General features: G+C 40.8%; 2 protein-coding genes across 2 annotated transcripts; one reads left to right on the top strand and one right to left on the bottom strand.

The window, feature by feature from the left end:
• Nucleotides 1-12,899: 12,899 nt before the first annotated feature.
• Nucleotides 12,900-21,735, bottom strand: LOC149080502 (uncharacterized). The gene is made up of 5 exons (XM_089238772.1): nucleotides 21,107-21,735; nucleotides 20,194-20,882; nucleotides 19,420-19,935; nucleotides 18,328-18,797; nucleotides 12,900-13,094 (listed from the first exon to the last, which is right to left on the bottom strand). The coding sequence occupies exons 1-5, from the start codon at nucleotides 21,733-21,735 to the stop codon at nucleotides 12,900-12,902; spliced, it is 2,499 nt and encodes an 832-aa protein (XP_089094898.1).
• Nucleotides 21,736-22,274: 539 nt separating this feature from the next.
• On the top strand, nucleotides 22,275-22,754 carry LOC149080501 (uncharacterized). The gene has a single exon (XM_089238771.1). The coding sequence runs from the start codon at nucleotides 22,275-22,277 to the stop codon at nucleotides 22,752-22,754; it is 480 nt and encodes a 159-aa protein (XP_089094897.1).
• Nucleotides 22,755-23,056: the final 302 nt, after the last annotated feature.

Below are 23,056 nucleotides of genomic sequence, written 5' to 3'. Positions count from 1 at the left end.
GGCTAAATTATTTTCGCCAAGCTGAAGTTGGCTCCAGTTAGCATGTGAATTCGTGCTCATAAGCTGCATTGCAGTAAAACCCCCTCTTAACGGATACTCCCTCTTTTACGGACAAATAATAATTTACAGTCGTATAATATATAAAAGTATGAATTTCAAACCTGTTTTTAACGGTCACCCATTTTACATGGATTTAATTTTTTTGTCCTGTCCGTGTTCACAAGAAGGAGGGGTTTTACTGTATATGCTAATAAAAATATTCATGTAATGGAATTTAATTTTCTGTAACAATATTTGCCGTTTGAAATTAATTCAAAGTTGAAGAAAGACAACCTACAAGTTGACCCATTTTTGATGCTTTTACGATTCGTGACCAAATCGCACAAATGTTTTTATATATGATGACTGGAATCATCATAATTTATTTAAATAACATATTTTTGTCATATAAAGCTGGTCTTTTTTCAACCGCGCTTATGATTTTTTCGGAATAACTATCGCTAGCCATTAACGAATCAGAATCTGCTGAAGACATGGTGGCACAAAAAACTTTCGTTGACACAGCTGACTAATGGAACTGGTAAATAAGAAATGAGATGGATAAAATATGATTAGTAATGTACTGCAACACTGTGCAAGCGCCCTCACGCGTTCCAATAATAAGCGTAGCTGCGGCTTCAGATTGGCTTACTGATACCAAAACCTTTCTGAAGTGGACACCTCTACGGTTCCATTACAATTAAATTAAGCCGTTCGGTATTGCCGACATTCTGTGTTGTAGGATTATGACGGTGCCTTTCAAAGTTGCCCCATGTAGGAGATGTCCGAGTTGACAGGTTCCACGAAATTTGTTTTATGTTTCGCGAAGTCCCTTTTTTTAAAAGACCATTCGTTTTCCCAAGGGCGTGCATGGGAGTCTAGTCAATTGGGCTTAAATGGAAGTACAGTATCTAAATTTTATTACTTTTTCCAACAGGTCTATTGCCCTTAAAATAGATAATGGTTTTTCTTATAATTCTCAGAAATCCGGATGCAGGCAAACAAACTGAAAAACTGTTACCGACTGGTATACCCGTTTGGAAGACCTTGGCAGGGGTTCTTGAAACTTTAGCCACTCGCGGCTTCTTCGACCTGCTCGTAAGAATAGCAAGAGCCATTCCAAAGCACTGCAGGGGTTCACGGCAATGCAAAGTCCTTCCGAGCGATAATGCCGAACATTCCCAGAAAAAGCGACCCACACCTCGAGAACTTCTGTTTTGGGTTTGGGGTGTACATCAGAAAGAATGGGGAGGGAGGGAGGAAGGGACTACTTTGCGAACTCAGCAAAGCTGTTCGAGGAACCAAGGTCATCTTAAAGCCAGCCATATTCGCGTGACCCTGGGCTTCTTGTTCACATAGGACCTACATGACCAGATGTAGTATAATGGTTTAGAGCAGGCATCTTCAACCTGTTGCTCGCGAGCACCACGGTGCTACCTGAAGCAACTGGAGTTCTCGAAGCTCCTGTCCAATAATTGCTTGCTAGAATTCGTTCGACGTTTCAATCAAATTACCTCGTTCAAATCGCATTCGAGGATTAAAATCGTCCTGATTTTTCATACATACGTATCGTCAAACTTGTAAGGATGCTCTCCTTTCGATGATGGGTACCGCCAGTGCTCACGACTAGAAAAAGTTTGAGGACCTCCGGTTTAGAGTGTAAATAATTACATAATGGGTGATTACATTCTAAGTTCTCGTACTTCGAGTAGTTTTTCCTCAAAAACTGCTTAACCGAGTACATCCAAATTTTCAGGATATCTCAATGAGACCATGGGGAGATTTATGAAGTAAAACAAATACAGTCTAACCCCGTTTTAACGAATACCGCCGTTACAGTGAAAATCTCGTTCTAACGAAAACTTTTCTAACCTCCCACAACAGTTTACATAGGCACAACGGCAACAACCTGGAATTCCTTCACAAGGAAATTTCGTTGTAACGAAGTGATTTCTCCGGTCTCTTGGAAGTTTGCTATAATGGGATTAAGCTGCAGTTCAATTTTCGACCAACAAGGGAAACAGTGCCCCACCCGGGGTAGAAGGTCCTGGGGAAAGATGGGGGGGGGGGCAGCACGAGAAGGAAATACGGTACAAAGGGCCATTAGCTCACAAAAAAATTGGCAACCACTGGAACATATGATATTTTCGTTTAATGTAATTTTTTTTTAAATTTATTCAATCACACATGATCCAGTATAACGCTATATAATAATACTAAGAACATCCCTCAACGGAGGATTAGTAAATTCGTTGTGAGGAACACGAAGAACCGTGGTAACGAAAAACGTCATAAAAACTTCTTCGTTTATCATTTCTCCCGATCAGTTATCAGATGATTTTTTCCAGATGATGCGATGACACGAAGAGAACGTAATGTCCTTATACGAAATTATTTACATGCTTCACACTAAATCCGTTTCCAGACACAGATTTATGGCTTCGCCACGTGCTGGCTATTCGAATTGCTCTGCCCCCATTCACGTTATAATTTAAAGTTCTTGACCACGAATTACTCAAATTTGCCGCCCCTCTGAACTTGCTACCCCGGCCCGCTTAACACCCTGTACATACGGCATCAGGGCAGCAACTAGAGAGGAGCAGGTGGGACTGGTGCCAGGGTCGTCTTAAGAGTATTATGGGCCCCCCGGGTCAAGTGGTTTTTAGGAGGCCCTACATAGTAAATCCTTGAAAATTTCAATCGTATCTCATTTTTGGGAGGCCCCCTCTTCTCTTGAGGCACCCGGGCCGTGCTCGGGTGGGCCCATGCGTTAAGACGGCACTGACTGATGCCCCCCGAACTCCGAGCCAGACAGGAGCGCAAATGTTAACCCTTCATCTCTCCTTCAATATTAAAAGGGGGCGCAAAAAATGCGTGCTTGCCCCGGCTGACCACGCATGTCGTTGTGGCCCTGTACATACAGGATTTTAAGGTACATACAGGGCCGCAGCTGGATACTTTTTTAACTGGAGCTAGCAAGCTTTTGGCGTCCCCGGGTAAGGAAAGGTTAGAAGGAGTGGTGGTAAAGGGGCAATTCGGCGCCCCCTTTAGTTCAGCACTCGATACAGTGGACTCGGTCTCCCTAGTTGCGGCTTTGTGTGTGTATGTATGTAAATCAAAAACTGCTTGAAAAGAACGGTAGGTGTGAAAATTGTCTCAGTGCACTCTTCTATATTACCCGCATACAACGTTTTGTCTAGATCAGCGGTTCTCAATCTTTTTTGACCCACGGAGCCCTTTCCAGTATATAATTTCTGTGGCGGAGCCCCGTAGGCCTATTTTTTATTTATTCATTAAAGTTACTGATTTATTTTTATTCAAAAGTATTAATAATTATTTTTTTTCAAATTTACTGGTTCTTTTTTTATTTTCCTCGAGGGCCGCGGAGCCCTTGGGAGTTCATACGGAGCACCGGTCGAGAACCACTGGCCTAGATGGTTTTTTTTAATTGCAAAAACAAGATAGACAGCCACATTCATATACCAAAAAGACAGAATAATGAAAGCAAAACACACAATGCAGCTCTTAGGGACATATTTCCTCCCCGGTTCATACTTAGGCTTTTAATAAATGTTTCAAAAGTTGGATATGGAGAATTTGCAAATATAAAAATATATTCCTTCAGATGTCTGATTATTTTTACTTCTGATTTTTTATGAATTTATTATAAATGGTTGGGCCCCGTGGTAATTTGTACTCTTTTGGATGAGGTAACTAATTGGTTTTTTGCTAAAACGTTACAATCGGGATCCAATGCATTTCATTCAAGTGTTCTAAAATATACATCTCGGTTTTAGCGTAATCACGTTAGTTTATGAATGTCATTATAACCGAGTTTCAATGTATGCTCATGTAGGAAAGCAAAAAAATTTCACTAGTTAGAAAAATTTAATTTTTTCTTCATTGGTTTTTTTTATTGTTATCAGTGCAAAAGCGCCAAACAAAGAATTAGTTTCCGTCGCATGGAACTTCACCATACAATTCCTCGAATTTGTCTTCTCCTCTCATTTTTTTATGGCAGCCTGAGAAGGAGAGCAATTCCTTTGTCCAGTGCTTTCGAAATCCCATCACCCTCCTTGTCAAACCACTTAATAGACAATGGAAGAGAGCAACCGCAGGTCCAGCCGAACCGTCATCAGGGAGCTCAAGCCTTTGCAATACATGATGGCAGCTTTCCGGTTACCCCAACCGTCCCAAAAAATGTGGATTTTCTCGGTTGAAAAAACCGCGCTCAGCGGTTGCAGTTGTATCTGTGCGTTGACAGAATAAAACTATAGATGATGTCTTCCCCCCCAACCTCAACCGCGTGCAACCGCGCCGTAGTCAGGTCCCAGCCTTATAGAAATATTTGGTTCCGAGGAAAAAAAGAAACCCCTTTGAAGTTATGCAGCTTGGTCACTGTAGCACAAATGTTTTTTCAGTCTCCAAGAAAGGTGGGATACCGAGTTTTCTCATGGCATTAGGCTGACGGCACACTATGGTTCGTCTGGTGCGGTTGATCTTATCAGCAACCGCGGAATTTCGCGTGAAACACACACTGCTGTTAGCAACCGGGGATTTTTATTTTTTAATGTCACGTGACATCTCGGGATTGGCTAAATTATTTTTGCCAAGCTGAAGTTGGCTACGATTGTCATGCAAATTCGTGCTCATAAGTTGCATTGCAGTAAAACCCCTCTTAACGGACACTCCTCAGATGCGGTCACCCCCCCCCCTTTACGGCCAAATAATAATTTACAGTTGTAAAATGTATAAAAGTATGTATTTCAAACCCCTGATTAACGATCACCCGTCTTTCACGGACAAATTTTTTAGTCCTGTCAGTGTCCGCAAAAGAAGGGTTTTACTGTATATACTAATAAAAATTTTCAGGTAATTAAATTATATTTAATTTTCTGTAACAATATTTGCAGTTTGAAATTAATTCGGAGTTGAAGAAAGACAACCCAATAGTTGTCCATTTTTGACCACTCTTACAATTCAAGACCAAATCGCACAATTTTTTTTGTATATGATGATTGGCTATTCAAATAACATATTTTTGAAGTTTCAAAAAATTGGACATTAATTTAGCACGTTTTTCTTTGTAATTAAAGTAAATTTCCAATTAACTAAGTTTCTAATTTATGGAAATTAATCATAATTATAATTTCGGGAAACCCCATGTGCCAAAAAAAATTAAGGAAAAAATTATTTCTGTTGATGGTCAGGAAAAAAATTTTGCCGCCCCTCCGAACTTGCTATCCCGGCCCACTTAACACCATGTACATACGGCACCAGGGCCGCAACAAGGGAGAAGCAGACGGGACTGATGCTAGGGCCGTCTTAAGAGAATCATGGGCCCCCGGGGCAAGTGGTTTTCTGGAGTCCCAAGCTGGTAAATCCTAGAAAATTTCAACCGGATCTCATTTTTGTGAGACCTCACTTCTCTTGAGGCCACCGGGCCGTGTCCGGGTGGGTCCATGCGTTAAGACGACACTGACTGATGCTCCGAACTCCGAGCCAGAGGGGTGAGCAAATGTTATCCTTTCATCTCTCCTTTAATGTTAAAAGGGGCCCCGGCTGACCACGCATGTCGTTGTGGCCCTGTACATCAATATGTATGTTGCAAGATTTAAGGTACATACAGGGCCACAGCTGGATGCTTCTTTAACTGGAGCTAGCAAGCATGGCCCCCACACGCTAGTGCCGGGCCCCCAGGCCAGGATTTTTCGCGCCCCCCCCCCCCTGAAAAAGTTTGTGCACCTCCCTTGAGAAAAGATTACGGTGTATTTTTTCAGTAAAAAAAGAAAAAAAAAGAAACCCCTTTCGGGAAGAGAAAATGTTGAATGCCCCCCCCCCCCCCCATGAGAAAATCCTGCATACGACACGGGATTTGTATATGCAGCAAAACATCGCTACAACGATAATCGATAATAAATACATCTAGAATGATATTTTTTTTAAATCTTGTTTGGAATTTCCCGGCTTAATGTTAAACTCTCAGTACAACGACATCATCTACTATGCTAAACGCCTCTATAAAACGATATTTTTAGGAGAATTTTGAAATCGCTACAACAATATCTTTTATATTTTGTTCAAAATCGTTTTGATTTAATTTTAACTTCGCCACTTGTTCTCGTTCTTTTGAAGACGTCTGATGACATCAATATTTTGCACTAAATGATCACCGAAAGCTAACGTTATTTGTATTGCTGCACTATGTGTACAACACAAAAGCACTATGCGGTAATCTTCTGTGCAGGGACAATGCACATCTAAGTGAATTTTATAAATAAACTAATCAATTACAATTTTTTGTAACGACTAAATACATAAAAGCACATTTTACGATGATATTAACTATGCCGATATAGAAAAAAATTACAATATCATAAATTTGATCACACGTGAGGATAATGTTACCTCTTTAATCTCTCTACCACAATATTTTTTTTTTGGTCTGTAGAATATTGTTATATCGAGGTTTCACTGTATATTTAAACTAAATAATAAAATATAATTGTGTGTGTGTGTGATAAATATTATCACATTTCGAGATATGATTATGTGATTTGCATATAATTTTACGTAATACAATAGAGCTCCCCTATGGGCCAGTTAAGAGAAAGAATTGGTTAGGCGATATGGTTTTCCCATAGAAGCTTGTGATTGCCATAGGCGTATTGCCATTTTCACGAGGGTGGGGAGTTAAGTTCTTTTTTCCTGCAATAATTTTATAATAATTTTCCCTATAATCTAGGCTCTGGGGGGGGGGTTAGAACCCTGAACCCCCTTTGCATACGCCAATGGTGATCGTGGTGATCCACGGCTGCATTGCAGTAAAAAGGGGGGGGGTTCAAAAATGGCTGAAAATCTGCTTACGTAATACTTGAATGGCCCCTTTTATAAAAACATTTACGTGAAAAATATTTAAAAAATATTAAACAAAGCATTGCACAAACGCAACGTTAGTCAAAAATGGGATTAAAAGAAAACATCATAAACATATATTGTGCACTCTAAATGTTTGCGCCAAGACGGTTTTTAGCAAAAAGCGATGCATGACATTAAGAAGTAACCTGAATCCTGAGATCTTTGCCCTGATCCCACCTTACACACACACACATAACAGGTGTAGAGGATCATATGCATACTTTATTTCCAGTATGGACTTCGAGACGACAGCTTGTATTGCTTACCTAATCGTGAGAAATCGGAGAAATGAGCGACGCCGACGCTTTCATAGGTACTGGGTTCATACTTTAACCAGCCAACGTTTAACGAAAAGTTATTTCTATAAACTTTATTCCGATATGCGTGACTCAAATTTATTGAGAAATTGAAGAAAAATCTCTATTGTAAAGAATTACTCAAATTTGCCGCTCCTCTGAACTTGCTACCCCGGGCCGCTTAACACACTGTACATATGGCATCAGGGCCGCAGCTAGAGAGAAGCAGGTGGGACTAGTGTTAGGGTCGTCTTAAGAGTATTATGGGCCCCCCGGGCCAAGTGGTTTTTAGGAGGCCCTACATGGTAAATCCTTGAAAATTTCAATCGGATTTCATTTTTGGGAGGCCCCTCTTCTCTTGAGGCACCCGGGCCGTGCTCGGGTGGGCCCATGCATTAAGGCGGCACTGACTGATGCCCCGAACTCCGAGCCAGACAGGAGCGCAAATGTTAACCTTTCATCTCTCCTTCAATATTAAAAGGGGACGTCAAAATGCGTGCTTGCCCCGGCTGACCACGCATGTCGTTGTGGCCCTGTACATCAGTATGTATGTTGCAAGGTTTAAGGTACATACAGGGCCACAGCTGGATACTTTTTTAACTGGAGCCAGCAAGCTTTTGGCGTCCCCGTGTAAGGAAAGGTTAGAAGGAGTGGTGTTAAAGGGGCAATTCGGCGGCCCCTCTAGTTCAGCACTCGATACAGTGGACACGCTCTCCCTAGTTGCGGCTTTGCAAATCGAAAACTGTTTGAAAAGAACGGTAGGTGTGAAAATTGTCTTAGTGCACTCTTCGATATTACCCGCATACAACGTTTTGTCTAGATCAGCGGTTCTCAATCTTTTTTGACCCACGGAGCCCTTTCCAGTATATAATTTCTATGGCGGAGCCCCGTACGCCTATTTTTTATTTATTCATTAAAGTTACTGATTTATTTTTATTCAAAAGTATTAATAATTATTTTTTTCAAATTTACTGGTTCTTTTTTTATTTTCCTCGAGAACCGCGGAGCCCTTGGGAGTTCACACGGAGCACCGGTTGAGAACCGCTGGCCTAGATGGTTTTTTTTAATTGCAAAAACAACAGATAGACAGCCACATTCATATACGATACAAAAATAAATACCAAAAAGACAGAATAATGAAAGCAAAACACACGCAATGCAGCTATTAGGGACATATTTCCAACCCGGTTCATACTTGGGTTTTTAATAAATGTTTCAAAAGTTTGATATGGAGAATTTGCAAATATACAAATTTATTCCTTCAGATGTCTAATTATTTTTATTTCTGATAATTTTTTATGAATTTATTAGAAATGGTTGGGCCTCCTAGCAATTTGTACTTTTTTGGATGAGGTAACTAATTGGTTTTTTGCTAAAACGTTATAATCGGGTTCCAATGCATTTCATTCAAGTGTTTTAAAATATACATCTCGGTTTTAGCGTAATCACGTTAGTTTATGAATGTCATTATAACCGAGTTTTAATGTATGCTCATGTAGGAAAGCAAAAAAATTTCACTAGTTAGAAAAATTTAATTTTTTCTTCATTGGTTTTTTTTTATTGTTATCAGTGCAAAAGCGCCAAACAAAGAATTAGCTTCTGTGGAATAGAACTTCACCATACAGTTCTTCGAATTTGTCTTTTCCCCTCATTTTTATGGCAACCTGAGAAGGAGAGCAATTCCTTTGTCCAGTGCATCCGAAATCCCATCACCCTCCTTGTCAAACCACCTAATAGACAATGGAAGACAGCAACCGCAGGTCCAGCCGAACCGTCATCAGGGTGTTCAAACCTTTGCAATACATGATGACAGCTTTCCGGTTACCCCAACCGTCCAAAAAAATGTGGATTTTCTCGGTTGAAAAAACCGCGCTCAGCGGTTGCAGTTGTATCTGTGCGTTGACAGAATAAAACTATAGATGATGCCTTCCCTCAACCTCAACCGCGCCGTAGTCAGGTCCCGGCCTTATTGTCATCTAGTTGTCAACAGAGCCCTGAAGTAAAAGGATGTTTTCGGGGAAAAGGAACGGAGAGTATAGATTATGGAAGAGCATTTTCCACCCCTGCTGTGTTGTTTGAGTCTCATGAAGACGGATACTCAAAAATACGAAAAGAAAAAAAATACAATTAAAAATACTAGTTTCGAGGTGGGAGAGGAGGACCAGAGGCATGTTTCCCTTCCTTTGGGCCCTTCAACAAAACGAAGGATTTTCAGTGCGATAAGGGGAAGAGAGATCCTCCAAATTCTTATAATTTACAAATGAGGTTGCAAGCCTTTGTTCTGGGAGGGTTTTTCATCTTTCCACCTTGTAAATGATTTTTTGACTGAAAAATTAAAATAATATGTACCATAATAGTGAAATAAACCAATTCGTGGAAATGCTTGAAAAATGGAAGGGTAATGAATATAGCGGCCCGATACGATCGATGTCACGGCGCAGTACTGGGCCGCGGCCCGGCGATGGAGAAACACTGTTTTAGACGATAACTTCATGGTGATAATTAAAACGTTGTGTATCTTTTCTTTTTATATATAAATATTATATATATATATTTGAAGTCATTTATGTATTTATTTTCCTTCACCAATTCTCCCTCACACTGTCAGAAGTCATAACAAATGGAAGAACAAACGCGTCGAACCATTTCTCCTTCGTCTTTGAATCTCAATATACAGCATCTCATTTCACTAGGATGTTTTTTTAATACTTGTTTCTATGTCTGTATTTGTGTATTTAAACTTATGTTGAGCTTTGAATTTTAATTTTGATAATAGCACTGGAATAAACGATTCTGTAGTATGATTTTTTTTTTTGCGGTAAAAACTTCAGATAAAAAAGCTATGCCATTATTGCATTTATTATTATTTTTTGTTTTATTTTACAAGTTTTATTTTCTCAGCGACTTTTTTTTGTACTTTTTAACTACATCGATGAGATTATTGATTGATGCCTTTTAACCCTTTACACGGCATAATAGCAATAAGCTTCCTTATGATTTTCAGCAGTAAATGAGTATATAAAGTAATGAAAAGTAATGGGTATAGATCAGCTTTTTCCAAGTGTGCGTCGCTGTTTCTAGGGGCATCGCCCACCTTTATGTGGGGTGTCGTGGCAAGCTTGAGATATTGATTTGTTTATGCTTTTAAGAAGTTCTTTTATACGGGAAAATATCTATTAATCTATCCTGAAGAGCCGCTGACGAATCATGAATTAGGCAAGGGAACCGTTGTTGACAAAAGTTTGTGAACCATTGGAATAGGGCAGCGATTCTCAACCGGTGCTCCTTGTGCACTCCCCAGGGGCTCCGCGACCGCTCGAGGAAAATTAAAAAAAACCAGTAAAATTTAAAAAAGTAATTATAAATATTTTTAAATAGTAAAAATGAATCGGTAATTTTGATGGATAATTAAAAATGGGCCTACGAGGCTCCGCCATAGAATTTTTCTACTAAAGAGGGTCCGCTAGTCAAAAAAGGTCGAGAACCGCTGGTACTGGGAAAGTGTTCCACTGAGAGAGGGATTAACTTTACAAAATGCCAATGCTAAAATAAGAAGGCGAGGTATCTTGTCAATGCCACTCAAAGGGTTGAGATCCGTCTCAAATCAGCGATGAAACGTACTGTCCCAAGTCTATTGCTGTGACTACCGTTGTGGTATTGAGATTCTATGATGCTCATTTTATTCTCATGCTTAATGGACATATAGGGTGTATGAGAAAGTCCCTTGAACCAGAAATGACTTGCAAACAAAAAGAGCTGCAGCAATGCAACTCCTCACAAGGAAAGGGTCCCATGGATATGTCTTCAAAAATTTTAATTAAAAAAAAAACGCTTTCAGTGCAATATTTGAGCTATGTTCAAATGGTGATTGGTATGATTGGTATTGCTTACCAATCATGGTATACCAATCATTCAAATGATTGGTATTGCTTTAGCAACACGAGCAGATATATTCCGGCGTCGCTGGTACCAATTTTAATGAAATTTGATATGTACATACATTGATACAATACAAAGCAAATAACCATTCAATAATTGTAATACACACGCATGATCGTGCGTAACACTCGTTGGAGTCGGAAGGTATGAAACAGCGGTTGCAGAATAAATAAAAAGATGGGTTAATAGGGTGTATGATCCCCTCTTACAGATATACAGGTCTCGCAGCATGATTTCATACTTGAAATGAGGTCATTTCCTGTGGCAATTGGTCCCACTCGTTCAGCAACGCTGTTTTCATTACCTGGATGGTTCCCGGAGGGGGGTTGCGAGTTGTGATTGCCCTCCCCAGAGCGTCCCAGACATGTTCTATAGGGTTAAGGTCTGGAGATCTGGCTGGCCAATCCATCCGGCGAATATCCTCACTCTCTAGAAAATCGTCGAGCAGAAGAGCTCTATGTGGCCTCACGTTATCGTCCATTAAAATTATCTCAGGGCCAACTGCACCCCTGAAAAGGCGAACATAGGGCTCCAAGACCTCATCCCTATACCTCACACCAGTCACAGTGCCTCTTTCAAAGACTTGGAAAGGTGTGCGGCCATCCAACATGATGCCTGCCAGACCATTAAACCTCCTCCGATTTCGCCGACATTGGAAGGTAGGTAGCGGGTCCCTGGTTCTCTCCGTATGAGCGTACGGCGAGAATCGGTGCTTAGGCTGAACCGGGACTCATCAGTGAAGAGAACGGTCGCCCATTGATCCATACTCCAATCTCTATGCTCTCTGCACCATGATAAACGGATTCTCCTGTCCGTAGAAGTGAGCGGGACGCAAACAGCAGGTCTTCTTGCAAACAACCCTCTGTCATGAAGTCTTTTGGAAATAGTCACCCTTGATACACGGGTTCCTGTGGCTGCATACAAGTCACGAGAGAGCTGAGAAGCTGTAGCACTCCTGTTACGCCTCGCCATAATCTACAAATGGCGATCTTCTCTGGCCGTCGTGGCTCTTGGACGACCTTGCCTAGGCTTTCTCTCGATGGATCCGGTATCCTGGAACTGTTTCCATAAGTTACACACGACGCTGGGCGTTAAATTGAACTCTCTACAAATCTGGACTTGAGATTGGGCTGCTTCTAGCCTCCCCACAATTCGCCACCTCATTCCACCATCTAAACGTTGATGGTTACTCACTTTTACTGTTATAATTTGAAATTAACCGGTTGCTGCAAAATAACACCAAGAAATTCGCCGAGGTGTGCTAGCGAACGAAATGCGTCTTAACCTACGCGCGCTTATAAAGCCTGTTTCTCTACTGGCTCCGCCTACGCACACGTGTACGCTTACGTATTTGACGTACAAGATTTGCATTTTTGTCTAGAAGCAGTGGTTTTACATTCAGTTCAGTTCTTTTCATGAAATTCGATAAAATATGCAAATTCTCTTAATTTATTTCACCAGTGTATAATTAGAGACACGGAGCAAAGAGGGGTGCGGTACTAGGAGTTTTGTCCTCTCCCGAAATAATTTTTTTTTATGGATTAACAAAGTCAAGTTCTTCCACTTTGACCATCCCATCCCGGAAACAATTGTCCCCCTCGCAAAGAAATTTCAGCTACGGTTTTGACACAGAGCCCACATGAATATTCTACCTGTAATCGGGTCAACATCAGAAATGTACAAATTATGCATATTTAAACGGCGCATTCAACCGTGGAAGAATGTCGAAATGGGGGATTTATTTCGGGATCCCCATACACCAGTGTCGCCCATCATTGCAATCACTCTATCTTCTAAATGTGACAGTCGCATTGATGGGGATGGCCCGCCACCTGTCCCCAGGAACTCCTTCCGAATGTCAGCCGCCTTTTTCCTAATAGCACTCTTGTAGTGCGTCCATGCCTACACAAAAAGGAATTCCTTCGAGGAGATGTTGATAAAAAAAATTTAGTTTAAATGATTAAATTCAATATTTTCGTTTTTGCAATTTTTCTAACATCAGAAGGAAACAAAAGTTTTGGTTTCATAAACGAAATATATTTAACAAATTGACTATATTTCGTAAATTACAAGGTTAATTCATCAAAGTAAGAAATACTCACCTTTTTCCAATCTTTGCTTGGACCATAGGTAATGGCGTTCAGCTTTGTCGCAAGCATTAACAGAGTTATATTTTTGTCGTGACTAGAGAACTGTTAGGAGAGCATCCCCTCAATCAGAGATTGATGCTTCTCTAGAAAATTGACCATCAACTCGTATTGAACGGCGATGGTCTTTGAAATTCTCTTGGGTTTTATCCCATTCATTTCCATAATGATTGAAAAAGACTAAACTCATGTGAAAGGGCAGAAAGTAAATAAACAGAACGTTGCTGTTGCCACACCGGCAGAAAGTGCAATTAGAATCAAAAAATATAGTAGTTGTATTTCTTTAACGTAACGCTGATTGGTCAGAAGATGAATTACTCTCGAAGAATTTTCGCGTACTTATCGTATCACGTGGTCTGAAGGACAATCTTCAACGAGTGGAAAATGGTCGCTCAAAATTATCCTTGAGAATATTGTCCTTCAGCTTGCCTTTCAGAATTGTCCTTCGGCAAGGGACAAGTTGTTATGAACGACAAGTAGATGGTCGAGCCCCAGAATAGTAACGGGACTGCGATTAAAGAACGGTGTGCCGCGGTACACTAATGCAGCGGTCCTCAACCTATAGTCATATGCAGGCACGGATCTATGGGGAATGATCAAGAGGACAACCCTTCCCCCCCCAAGCGCAATATGTAATATTGCCCTTAATGCGATAATTCATGAAACTTCTATGTGATAATATTGTATTCAATCAATCCGTTGAAAATACCCGTATCAACGTTTTTATAATTAAATAACAAATTCAATAAAACTTCGGCTAAAAAATGGGAAAATACGGGACGTATGGTCACCCAAAATGCAAAACACCCCTTTCCCAACAGCGAGCTCTATATCGCCCCTGGTCATATGACCCCTAAGGGGACCCACGGGATAAAATCAGGTGAAAGGGAAGTCACAAAAAATTATGAAGAGGGTCACAGAGAGAGCTGTGATGATATAAAGTTTTCACGTGAAATATATTGAGGAAAAATGTGACTATTCATTCAGAATCCAGCAGAACTGTCCATGAAACCAGGGCCATCGTAATCCCAGCCCGAGCTCATGATCTTCGATAGTAAATATGTTCATTTGGTCATTTTCTGTACACGAGGGATAATTAGACCTAAAATTTATTGCCGATTGCGAACGGCAGTCTCTTTTTATACTCATCTAGAGGTTGGTGCGCTAACCTCTCGGTGTGGAACTCCTTGCGGTAGCAATCAATCAGAATTGAATAATAAAAGTCACTTGTCCCATGGACCAGTGAATATGAGACTACTGGTCCGCAGACATCGCATGAGTGGTCCACTAAACGAATATTCTTTTCTGAATAATAATTCATTTTCCTAAATATATTGTGCTTTAGAAGAGTGATAAAACACCAAGGAGAGCGAAAAGCCAAAGAAGAATATTAAAACTGTTGTTAAACCTTACGAAGCCGCCACCACCACTATTGATTATGTGGCTGTATCGATAAACAATTGTGGAGGTTTGAAGAGACATTCCTTTTTAAATTACATTTTCAGAAAACATTTTGCCAAGACTCGGACAGCAACATTGATGACGCAATAATTAAAACTAAATTTTTTCACATAAATGCAAGTGATTTTTGGCATATTCAGCAAAAAATAAGATTTTCAGGTGTCAAACTGACTGGCAACGTTTTTCGCTACTGGTCCCGTGGACCACTATAATTTTTTTCTCGGTGGTCCGATTGTTTGATAACTGGTCTCGAACAAGCGGACTACCAATGATTTCGAACGCTGAATGTATCGTTTGTTGTCATGTGCTGATAAACTAATTTTGCTCTGTCGGATAGTTTGCAGTACATGGCACCGGGATTGAATTTTGGGCATGTCGTGCCTCATAAATGAATTTCAGATAATCAGCGTGTCTGATTTTCTTCTTCGTAACTGAGCGCACGACCCCTTTCGAAGCCTTTTTTTACATAGTCACTGGTAATCATACTATAAATTTTAGGGCTTCCACTCGTCCTACTTTTGCTACTTTTTTTACCAAAACCTATCAACAAAATTCATATAATTGATTTTAATTGAAGAGGGAATCATCGATATAATGCCAAATAATACAAATGTAGTAGATTACAATTAATGATTCTGCCAAAGCTGAAATTGTATTGTTTTTAAAGTTAATTGGGCGGGGTGTATGTGCACCATTTCGTGATTTATTAATTTTTCATTTACTTAGTTTGAGGGTTTAACAAGTAGAGAAGTGATTAAAAACTTGTGCCTGCTGAAAAAAAATAATTTTGTACTTACTACTTCATGGTCTTTTGGACAGTATCTAACATTCGTCATTCAAAATTATGGTGCACATTTTGTGTATAGGTGACAACAGTTTGCAATAGGATTATTCTAGGTTTTTTTGACTGATGATACCCAATAACATTCAATTGTCTTCTGTATTTTTAGGACATGCAGAGGCTTAAACAATGTATACAATGCTCAGCACAGAGTTAGAAATGAAAGTGCCTCATTTGTCAAAAACGATCACACTGGCGTTGAGAGCTAAAATTTAAACAAATCCTTTTAAAAAAGGGATGGACAATGCAGTAAAACTATCTGGTCCACCTTGACATATTTATATCGGATAATTAATTTACACATTTTGCACTGTGCTCTTGAAAGTGGCCTCGAAAAAGCGTCATTCTTAAAAAAACTTACATGTCTTCATAATTTGCTGTGTGCTTTGTCGAAGAGAGTTGACGGACTGAACTGTAGAAGACTCTTAAAAAATGTAATATATATTGTGAGAGGAGAGAGAAAAAAAAATTATCCGTGGTTGCTAGTACCCTATTTTAGTCAAAAATAATTTTTATTACCAAGTCATTTCTGTCATTTTCCTTTAGCTCGAGTCAATCTTACAGGATACTGAAATAGTGTGCTATGAAAAAAAAAATTTTTACGGATTCTTTTTAATTTTGATTATATTGTCTAAGGGTCCTATTTTTCTAATTTTTTGCGTGGAAGTCCTGAATTTTTTTTCGTGAGTTGATAAATCGCTTCCCCAACAATAACAATACGAAAATAACGATAACAACAACAAAAAAACAAGGAAGAGAAAAACTATCGTAAACTATACACGAACGAAAAGAAAAAACCACCCTCTTTCTCTACGTTATAAGACTTTAAGCAAAAACTTACTCCGCCCACTGGCAGTTGATCGACAGGTTGGAGGGGGACGGAGAAAATGTTTGTCCTTTAAAAAAACTTCAACGCAGTAGCTGGGTTCGGAATTGCCGATATGAGAGGGTTTTAAGGAGCCGAGATATTTCGTGATTTGTCGAAATAAAGCGCTGTGGTGGACGAGATATCCATTAGTGCCGCTGTAAGGGTTAAATACATTTTACGCTGTACGCCGCTTGAAATTTGCGCGCTTGCATACTGCCTCACGGGTTTTGATACTTATCTTCATTAACTAATGAGAATCAAAACATTTCTGCTGTTAATACCTTATTTCAATTACTATTACTGATGATCGTGAAGTGTTTGGCATACGTATATTAATTATGTATTCATGCTGAATATACCAAAGAAAAAAATCGTCTAAATTCCTGATAAATAAGCCATTTCGGGGGGCAGTCTACATTCAAAAGTTTTTCTACATGAAAAACTTGAATGAAATGTTGAAGTTTTATATTCTACTGGTTTACAGAATGGCAAAGCCTCTGTTTTGTTTATCTTATACAATTTACTTTTCATATGAGTGGCAACTCTTAGTCTTGTTTACGCGGCCATGCGGTACGGTTGTATCCGTCTATCTCTCTATACAATTAAACTTATATTACGGGATTCCCTGCGCCCAGTCAATGTGTTTGACTATGAATTAGTTTCATAATATCCACAGGTTATGTCCCCAGCTCTTGTTGACAAGTTAATTGTAAGTTTTGAGGGGTTCATGTTCTTTGGTAACAAGCCATAGTTTCCGAATCCGTTAGGTTACGTTTCGGCTACTGCGATGGCTGCAGTTGAGATTTCGTCAATTAACAAATTCGACGGCTCGGATTATTCCCAATGGAAGTTCTTGGTGAACTGGGCGTTGAAAACTAAAGGAGTTTTGGGTTATGAGGTTGCGTGATTTGGATAAAATGATGGATTCAGGATAATTGATTAATTTCTTAAAATAATTATTTATTTACAACACGAAACATAAGCCAAAATGAAAATCTACGGAGCGGCATGTTGAGCGCTAGATCGTTCGATCGGTTCTCCTGCGATTTCCCGCGTGACAATCCAATGGCGTCGGCTTTACAAGTGCCGCCATCTGTGAGATAAAATACAAATCGAATCTCACCACATGAGTTTCCCCCCAGTGAAGGAACATGGTGAGAGAACGATAAATGAGATACAAAATGAAAATGTGATACAAAAAATTATTCATAAGATGCAGAATAATAGATGTGCAAGACATAATACAATGATGCAGGAAATCATGTGCAATAAGTATACACTTAAAAAAAAAATATGATGCAAAATGTACAATTAAATGCAGAAAATTCAATAAGCTGTACAAAATATATATTGGATGCATAATATAAATGAGATGCATGAAATACAAGATGCAAAAAAATATTATGATGCACAATTCGAAACAAAATTAATTTCGGTTATCAGCCTAGGACTGAATTTGACTTTTCTGCCAGACCTAGTGACATATGGTTGTACTGGCACAGTGTCATTTTTCTTTTCTTCGAGCTTGTTTTTGTCAAGTTCCACACAGACATCGTTAAAGATAAATGCGGGTTTCACTCTGTCAAGTGAAACACAGGTCTTTCTCCCATTTACATTTAAAGTGATATTTTTTTCATTACGAGAAATCACTTCATGGGGTCCAGTATATGGTTGTGTCAAAGGTGGTGTGATCTTGTCAATTCGAAGAAACACATGTGAGCAAGTTTGCAGTTGAGGATGCACATAAATTTTGGATTGACCATGAGCTGATGTTTTGCATGGTTTGATGCTATTCATACGCTCTCTGAGCTGTTGTACATATGTGTATGTTGATGAGAGCTGACCGGGTGTATCCGTGCAGAGATCTGCAGGTAATCTCAAAGATGTACCAAAAACTAACTCGGCACTAGAGGCTTTGATATCCGGCTTGACGGCTGCCCTGAGACCAAGTAAGATGGCTGGCAATGTGACGGTCCACTTTGGATTCTCATGTGCCTTCAATGAGCTTTTTAAGACACGGTGGAACCGTTCGACCATGCCATTGGCCTGTGGATGGTAAGCAGTGGTACGAATCCTGCTACTGCCAAGCAGGTTGATCAGTTCTCTGAAGAGTGATGATTCGAACTGCCGTCCTTGATCGGTTGTTATGGTTGATGGACATCCATAACGGGAAATCCAACCATCGAACAAGGCACGACAAACTGTGTCTGCTGTGATGTCTGCTACAGGTATGACTTCTGGCCATCTGGTGTAGCGATCAATTACTGTTAAGCAGTATGTCTTTCCTTCTGAAGGAGGCAGAGGTCCAACCAGATCGATATGAATATGAGAAAATCTTGCATCGGGTGTTGCAAAGGTGCCTAAAGGTGTTTTGGTATGCTTATGAACCTTTGAGCGTTGGCACTCATTGCAACACTTTACCCAATCTTTGATGTTCCTTCTCATGTTAGGCCAAACGTATCTTGCAGATATTAGCTGAGTAGATGATGTTACACCTGCATGAGCAAGATTGTGGAAATGATGAAAAATAGTCTTGCGGAAGCTCGCTGGAACAAATGGTCTTGGTGAGCCTGTAGACACATCACACACCAGTTCTGTTGCGGTAAATGGACTTGGCATTGACTTGAAAGTCAGTGAATTAGAGTTGTCTTGCTGTAACTGTTTTAATTCAGGGTCCTCTCGTTGAGCGGTTGCAAAAAGGTCAAAATCCAGGAATGGTGATTTGGAAATCGAGTTGATTTCTATTCTTGAAATAGCGTCAGCTACCACATTATCTGCACCTTTAGTATGACGAACATCAGTGCTGAATTGCGAGATGAAGTCGAGGTGTCGCCATTGACGTGCATTTATCAGGATTTTGCTTGAAGGCGAAGACGAGAGGTTTCTGATCGGTGAAAATTATGAACTCACGGCCGTCTAGCATGTGCCGGAATCTTTTGACAGCATTGTACATTGCTAACAGTTCTCGGTCATAAGTGGAGAACTTCTGTTGACTCTTTGTCAGTTTCATGGACAGGAATGCAATGGGTTCCCATCCTTTTCCATTTGATTGCATTAGCGAACCACCGACTGCTAAATCACTGGCGTCAACCCATAGACTTAGCTTGGCACCAGGAATTGGATGGTGAAGTAATGTTACACCCGCTAAAGCTTGCTTCGCATCGATGAATGCTTGCTCGGCTGGATCAGTCCACTGAAGGATATCAGCTGGCTTGGTTTGAGTGGCTCTTTTGGATTTCTTTTTGTTTTTTATTCCCTCCAAAAACTTGTGTAGAGGTGTTAAGATGTGTGCAGCTCTGGGCACAAAACGACGATAAAAGTTGAAGAGACCAAGAAAACGTCGTAATTGAGTGATGGTGTTTGGCTTAGGAAAGTTCAGGATGCAATCAACACGATCTGTTAAAGGCTCGATGCCAGATCCAGAAACTTGGTAACCCAAAAATTCAATTGATGAAACACCAAATACACATTTAGAGGGCTTGATGCTGAGGCCATATATTTGCAGACGTTCGAATAACAACCTTAGATGTTCGATGTGCTCTTCTGGTGATTTCGAGGCTACCAGTATGTCATCAACAAAGGCATATACAAATGGAAGTCCACGAGTGACCTCGTCAATAAACCTTTGGAATGTGGCTGCAGCGTTGCAAAGGCCAAATTGCATTCGAGTGCTCTCGAACAAACCAAACGGTGTGATAATAGCACTTTTATGGACATCTTCCGGATGTATAGGAATCTGATGATAGGCCCTAATGAGATCTATATGGGAAAAGATTTTACTACCATGCAATTCAGATGTAAAGTCCAGAACATTTGGAACACTGTACCGGTCTTTCACGGTCTGTGCATTTAAAGCTCGGTAATCACCAACTGGACGCCATTCATCACTGTCCTTTTTCGGGACCAAGTGCAGAGGTGATGCATAGCAGCTGTTAGATGGTCGTAAATGGCCGAGGTCAAGCATCTGCTGAAATTCTTGCTTCACGATTTTCAATCGATCAGGAGCTAGACGTCTTGGTTTGGCATGCACAGGTGGACCAACAGTCTCAATATGATGCACGACAGAGTGTTTCACAGGTTGTCCTGGTTGTGGTGGTTTGATGATGTCGGGAAACTTGCTGAGAAGGCTGTGGTAGATGGTGTCACCTTCGATGAGTTTGATTGAGTGAACTTCTGCAATGTGAATATCACAGTCAGTATTGAGTTTTGTTGTCCTATCCAGCAAACATCGTCGTCGGAGATCCGGAACAAGATCAAAGTTGAACAGAAAGTCTGCCCCAATGATGGGTGTGGAAACATTAGCCAGTAGGAAAGTCCAAGTGAAATTACGACGGAGATTGAAATCTAATGTCACCCTCTTTTGACCATAAACACTAATGGATGAAGCATTAGCAGCAGAGAGCTTCATAGTGGCGTCGCGGCGTCGTTGTGATGGTGATGCCGGAAGGATAGAAACATCGGATCCAGTGTCAATCAGGAATCGAATTTTGGAATTTCTGTCCATGGTAAAAAGGCGACGAGATGCCTGTGGCAAGGAGCATGTCGCGATTACTCCTCGCCCGCCCCGTTTTTTTGAAACTTGCACGGCGACTCGCACTTTTTGGCGTTGTTGCCGAATTTGTTGTGATACCAGCAGTTTTCCGATCGTGGATGCGGACTGCGCGCACGTGAGGTACGTTGGCGAGAGTTGCTACGCGAACGCAGGACGTTTTTCAACTCGCGGCGTAACTGAGCCACTTCGTCCCGAAGTTGCGCGACGGAATCCGGCTGTTGCGGTTTCTCAACTGCGTCAACATGATGAGGGTTCACTTCATGAATTTTGTCGGCGAGTTGAGCAGCTTTCTCGAGAACGAGTGGAGTGACAGCAGCGAGAATGGACTGAGTTGATGCCGGTAGGTGTTGGAGAAAAAGCTCCATCAGCAATTCGTCGGAGACAGAATGCGATTCCGCTCGTCGTCGCAATTCGCGGAGAATGTCGGATGGTTTCCGATCTCCCAATGACCCGCATGTTAAGAGCTTTCGAAGTTGAGTGGACGACGACTCGCTCGACCGTTTAATCAGTTCCGATTTCAGCCTTTCATACGGATCCGTGGCCGGCGGATTAATGAGAATGTCTCTGACAAGAGCCGCACTTTCCGGAGGCAGATTCGCGACAACATAGTTGTACTTTGTGACAGATTCGGTTATCGGTTTCGGAACAGCGAGAGCGAAAGTGCTTTCACACATGATAAACCACAGCGCTGGATCATGGTGGTTAAAAAGTGGTACCTGAACGGCACTTACTTCCATGATGAAAATCCAGGAAAAGTGATGTCAAGTTCCGGAAAGCGAAAGTTCACTCACGGGAAACACCAGTAGATTGCCTCGTGCTGCAGTGAAGAAACTGGAACTTGTTTGAAGTCCGCGGTCACCATACTTTGGGTTATGAGGTTGCGTGATTTGGATAAAATGATGGATTCAGGATAATTGATTAATTTCTTAAAATAATTATTTATTTACAACACGAAACATAAGCCAAAATGAAAATCTACGGAGCGACATGTTGAGCGCTAGATCGTTCGATCGGTTCTCCTGCCATTTCCCGCGTGACAATCCAATGGCGTCGGCTTTACAAGTGCCGCCATCTGTGAGATAAAATACAAATCGAATCTCACCACAGAGTCTACGACGTGGTTGTAGGCGAGAATGCTAAACCGGATGTAGGTCCTGGCCTCGCACGATGGGAGGAAGCTGACGCAACAGCGATGTTTGTTATCACCTCGGCGATGGAGATGACCCAGATATCCTTGGTGCACAACTGTCGTTCATCGAAAGAAATGATTGACGAACTGGACTCGATTTATAAGCAAAAGTCCGCCTTCAACAAAATGTTATTGCTGGACAGATTTCATCAGTTGAAAATGGAAAGCAACGAGTCAGCTGTGGAGTATATAGCGAAAGTTGAAAACCTTGCTCGTCAAATTACGGACGCCGGTGAAGTGATGAGTGATGTTACGATCACAACGAAAATTCTAAGTACTTTGCCGACAAAATATAGGAACTTTTGTCAAACCTGGTTGTCCATGGATTCAAGTAAACAAACGGTCGTCAATGTAACGGCACGTCTTATCGATGAAGATTTTTCGATTTCGCGCAACGAACAGAGTGAAACTGAGTGTGTCTCAGTTTCTAAGCCGAAGAAGCACTACTCGTCGAAAAACAAGAACTTTCAGAGTCATGAAAAATCCGAAAAGCGTCTCGACTAGTCGAAAGTGATCTGTTATTCTTGCCGACGGAGAGGACACTATGCCTCCGAATGTAAACAACGAAAGCCCGACTTCAATCGTCGTTCGTCTGAAAATGATGGTGCGTCCAATTTTACCGACGAGAGTCATGATTTGCTCAGTGCTGAAAGTGTCTCCAGTGCCCTTCAATCAGGTGACAATGAGTGGATTCTTGACAGCGACGCATCTGCTCACATGACGTGTATTAAAAGGTGTCTTAGTGATTATCAGGAGGCAGATGGTCAAATTAAGCTCGGCAATAACACCGAATTACCCGTTCTTGG

The sequence above is a fragment of the Pholcus phalangioides genome, unplaced genomic scaffold, assembly GCF_987345545.1.
Source record: "Pholcus phalangioides strain wild (caught in Gottingen) unplaced genomic scaffold, Ppha-v1.0 ptg000011l_1, whole genome shotgun sequence".
Taxonomy (NCBI): Eukaryota; Metazoa; Arthropoda; class Arachnida; order Araneae; family Pholcidae; genus Pholcus; species Pholcus phalangioides.
The sequence above is the reverse complement of the archived record's forward strand: the minus strand, read 5'-3'. Positions and strand labels throughout refer to the sequence as shown.

Bases quoted from the DNA above. Each gene is read 5' to 3' on its own strand.
- LOC149080501 (XM_089238771.1), top strand. From the start codon at position 22,275: ATGGAGATGACCCAGATATCCTTGGTGCACAACTGTCGTTCATCGAAA.
- LOC149080502 (XM_089238772.1), bottom strand. From the start codon at position 21,735: ATGTGTGAAAGCACTTTCGCTCTCGCTGTTCCGAAACCGATAACCGAA. The intron at 20,883-21,106 runs GTGCGAGTCGCC...TTCATCCATTAG, and splicing joins TTCGGCAACAACGCCAAAAA to TGTTTATGGTCAAAAGAGGG. The intron at 13,095-18,327 runs GTACAACAGCTC...CTTTTTGTGTAG, and splicing joins TCTCATCAACATACACATAT to GCATGGACGCACTACAAGAG.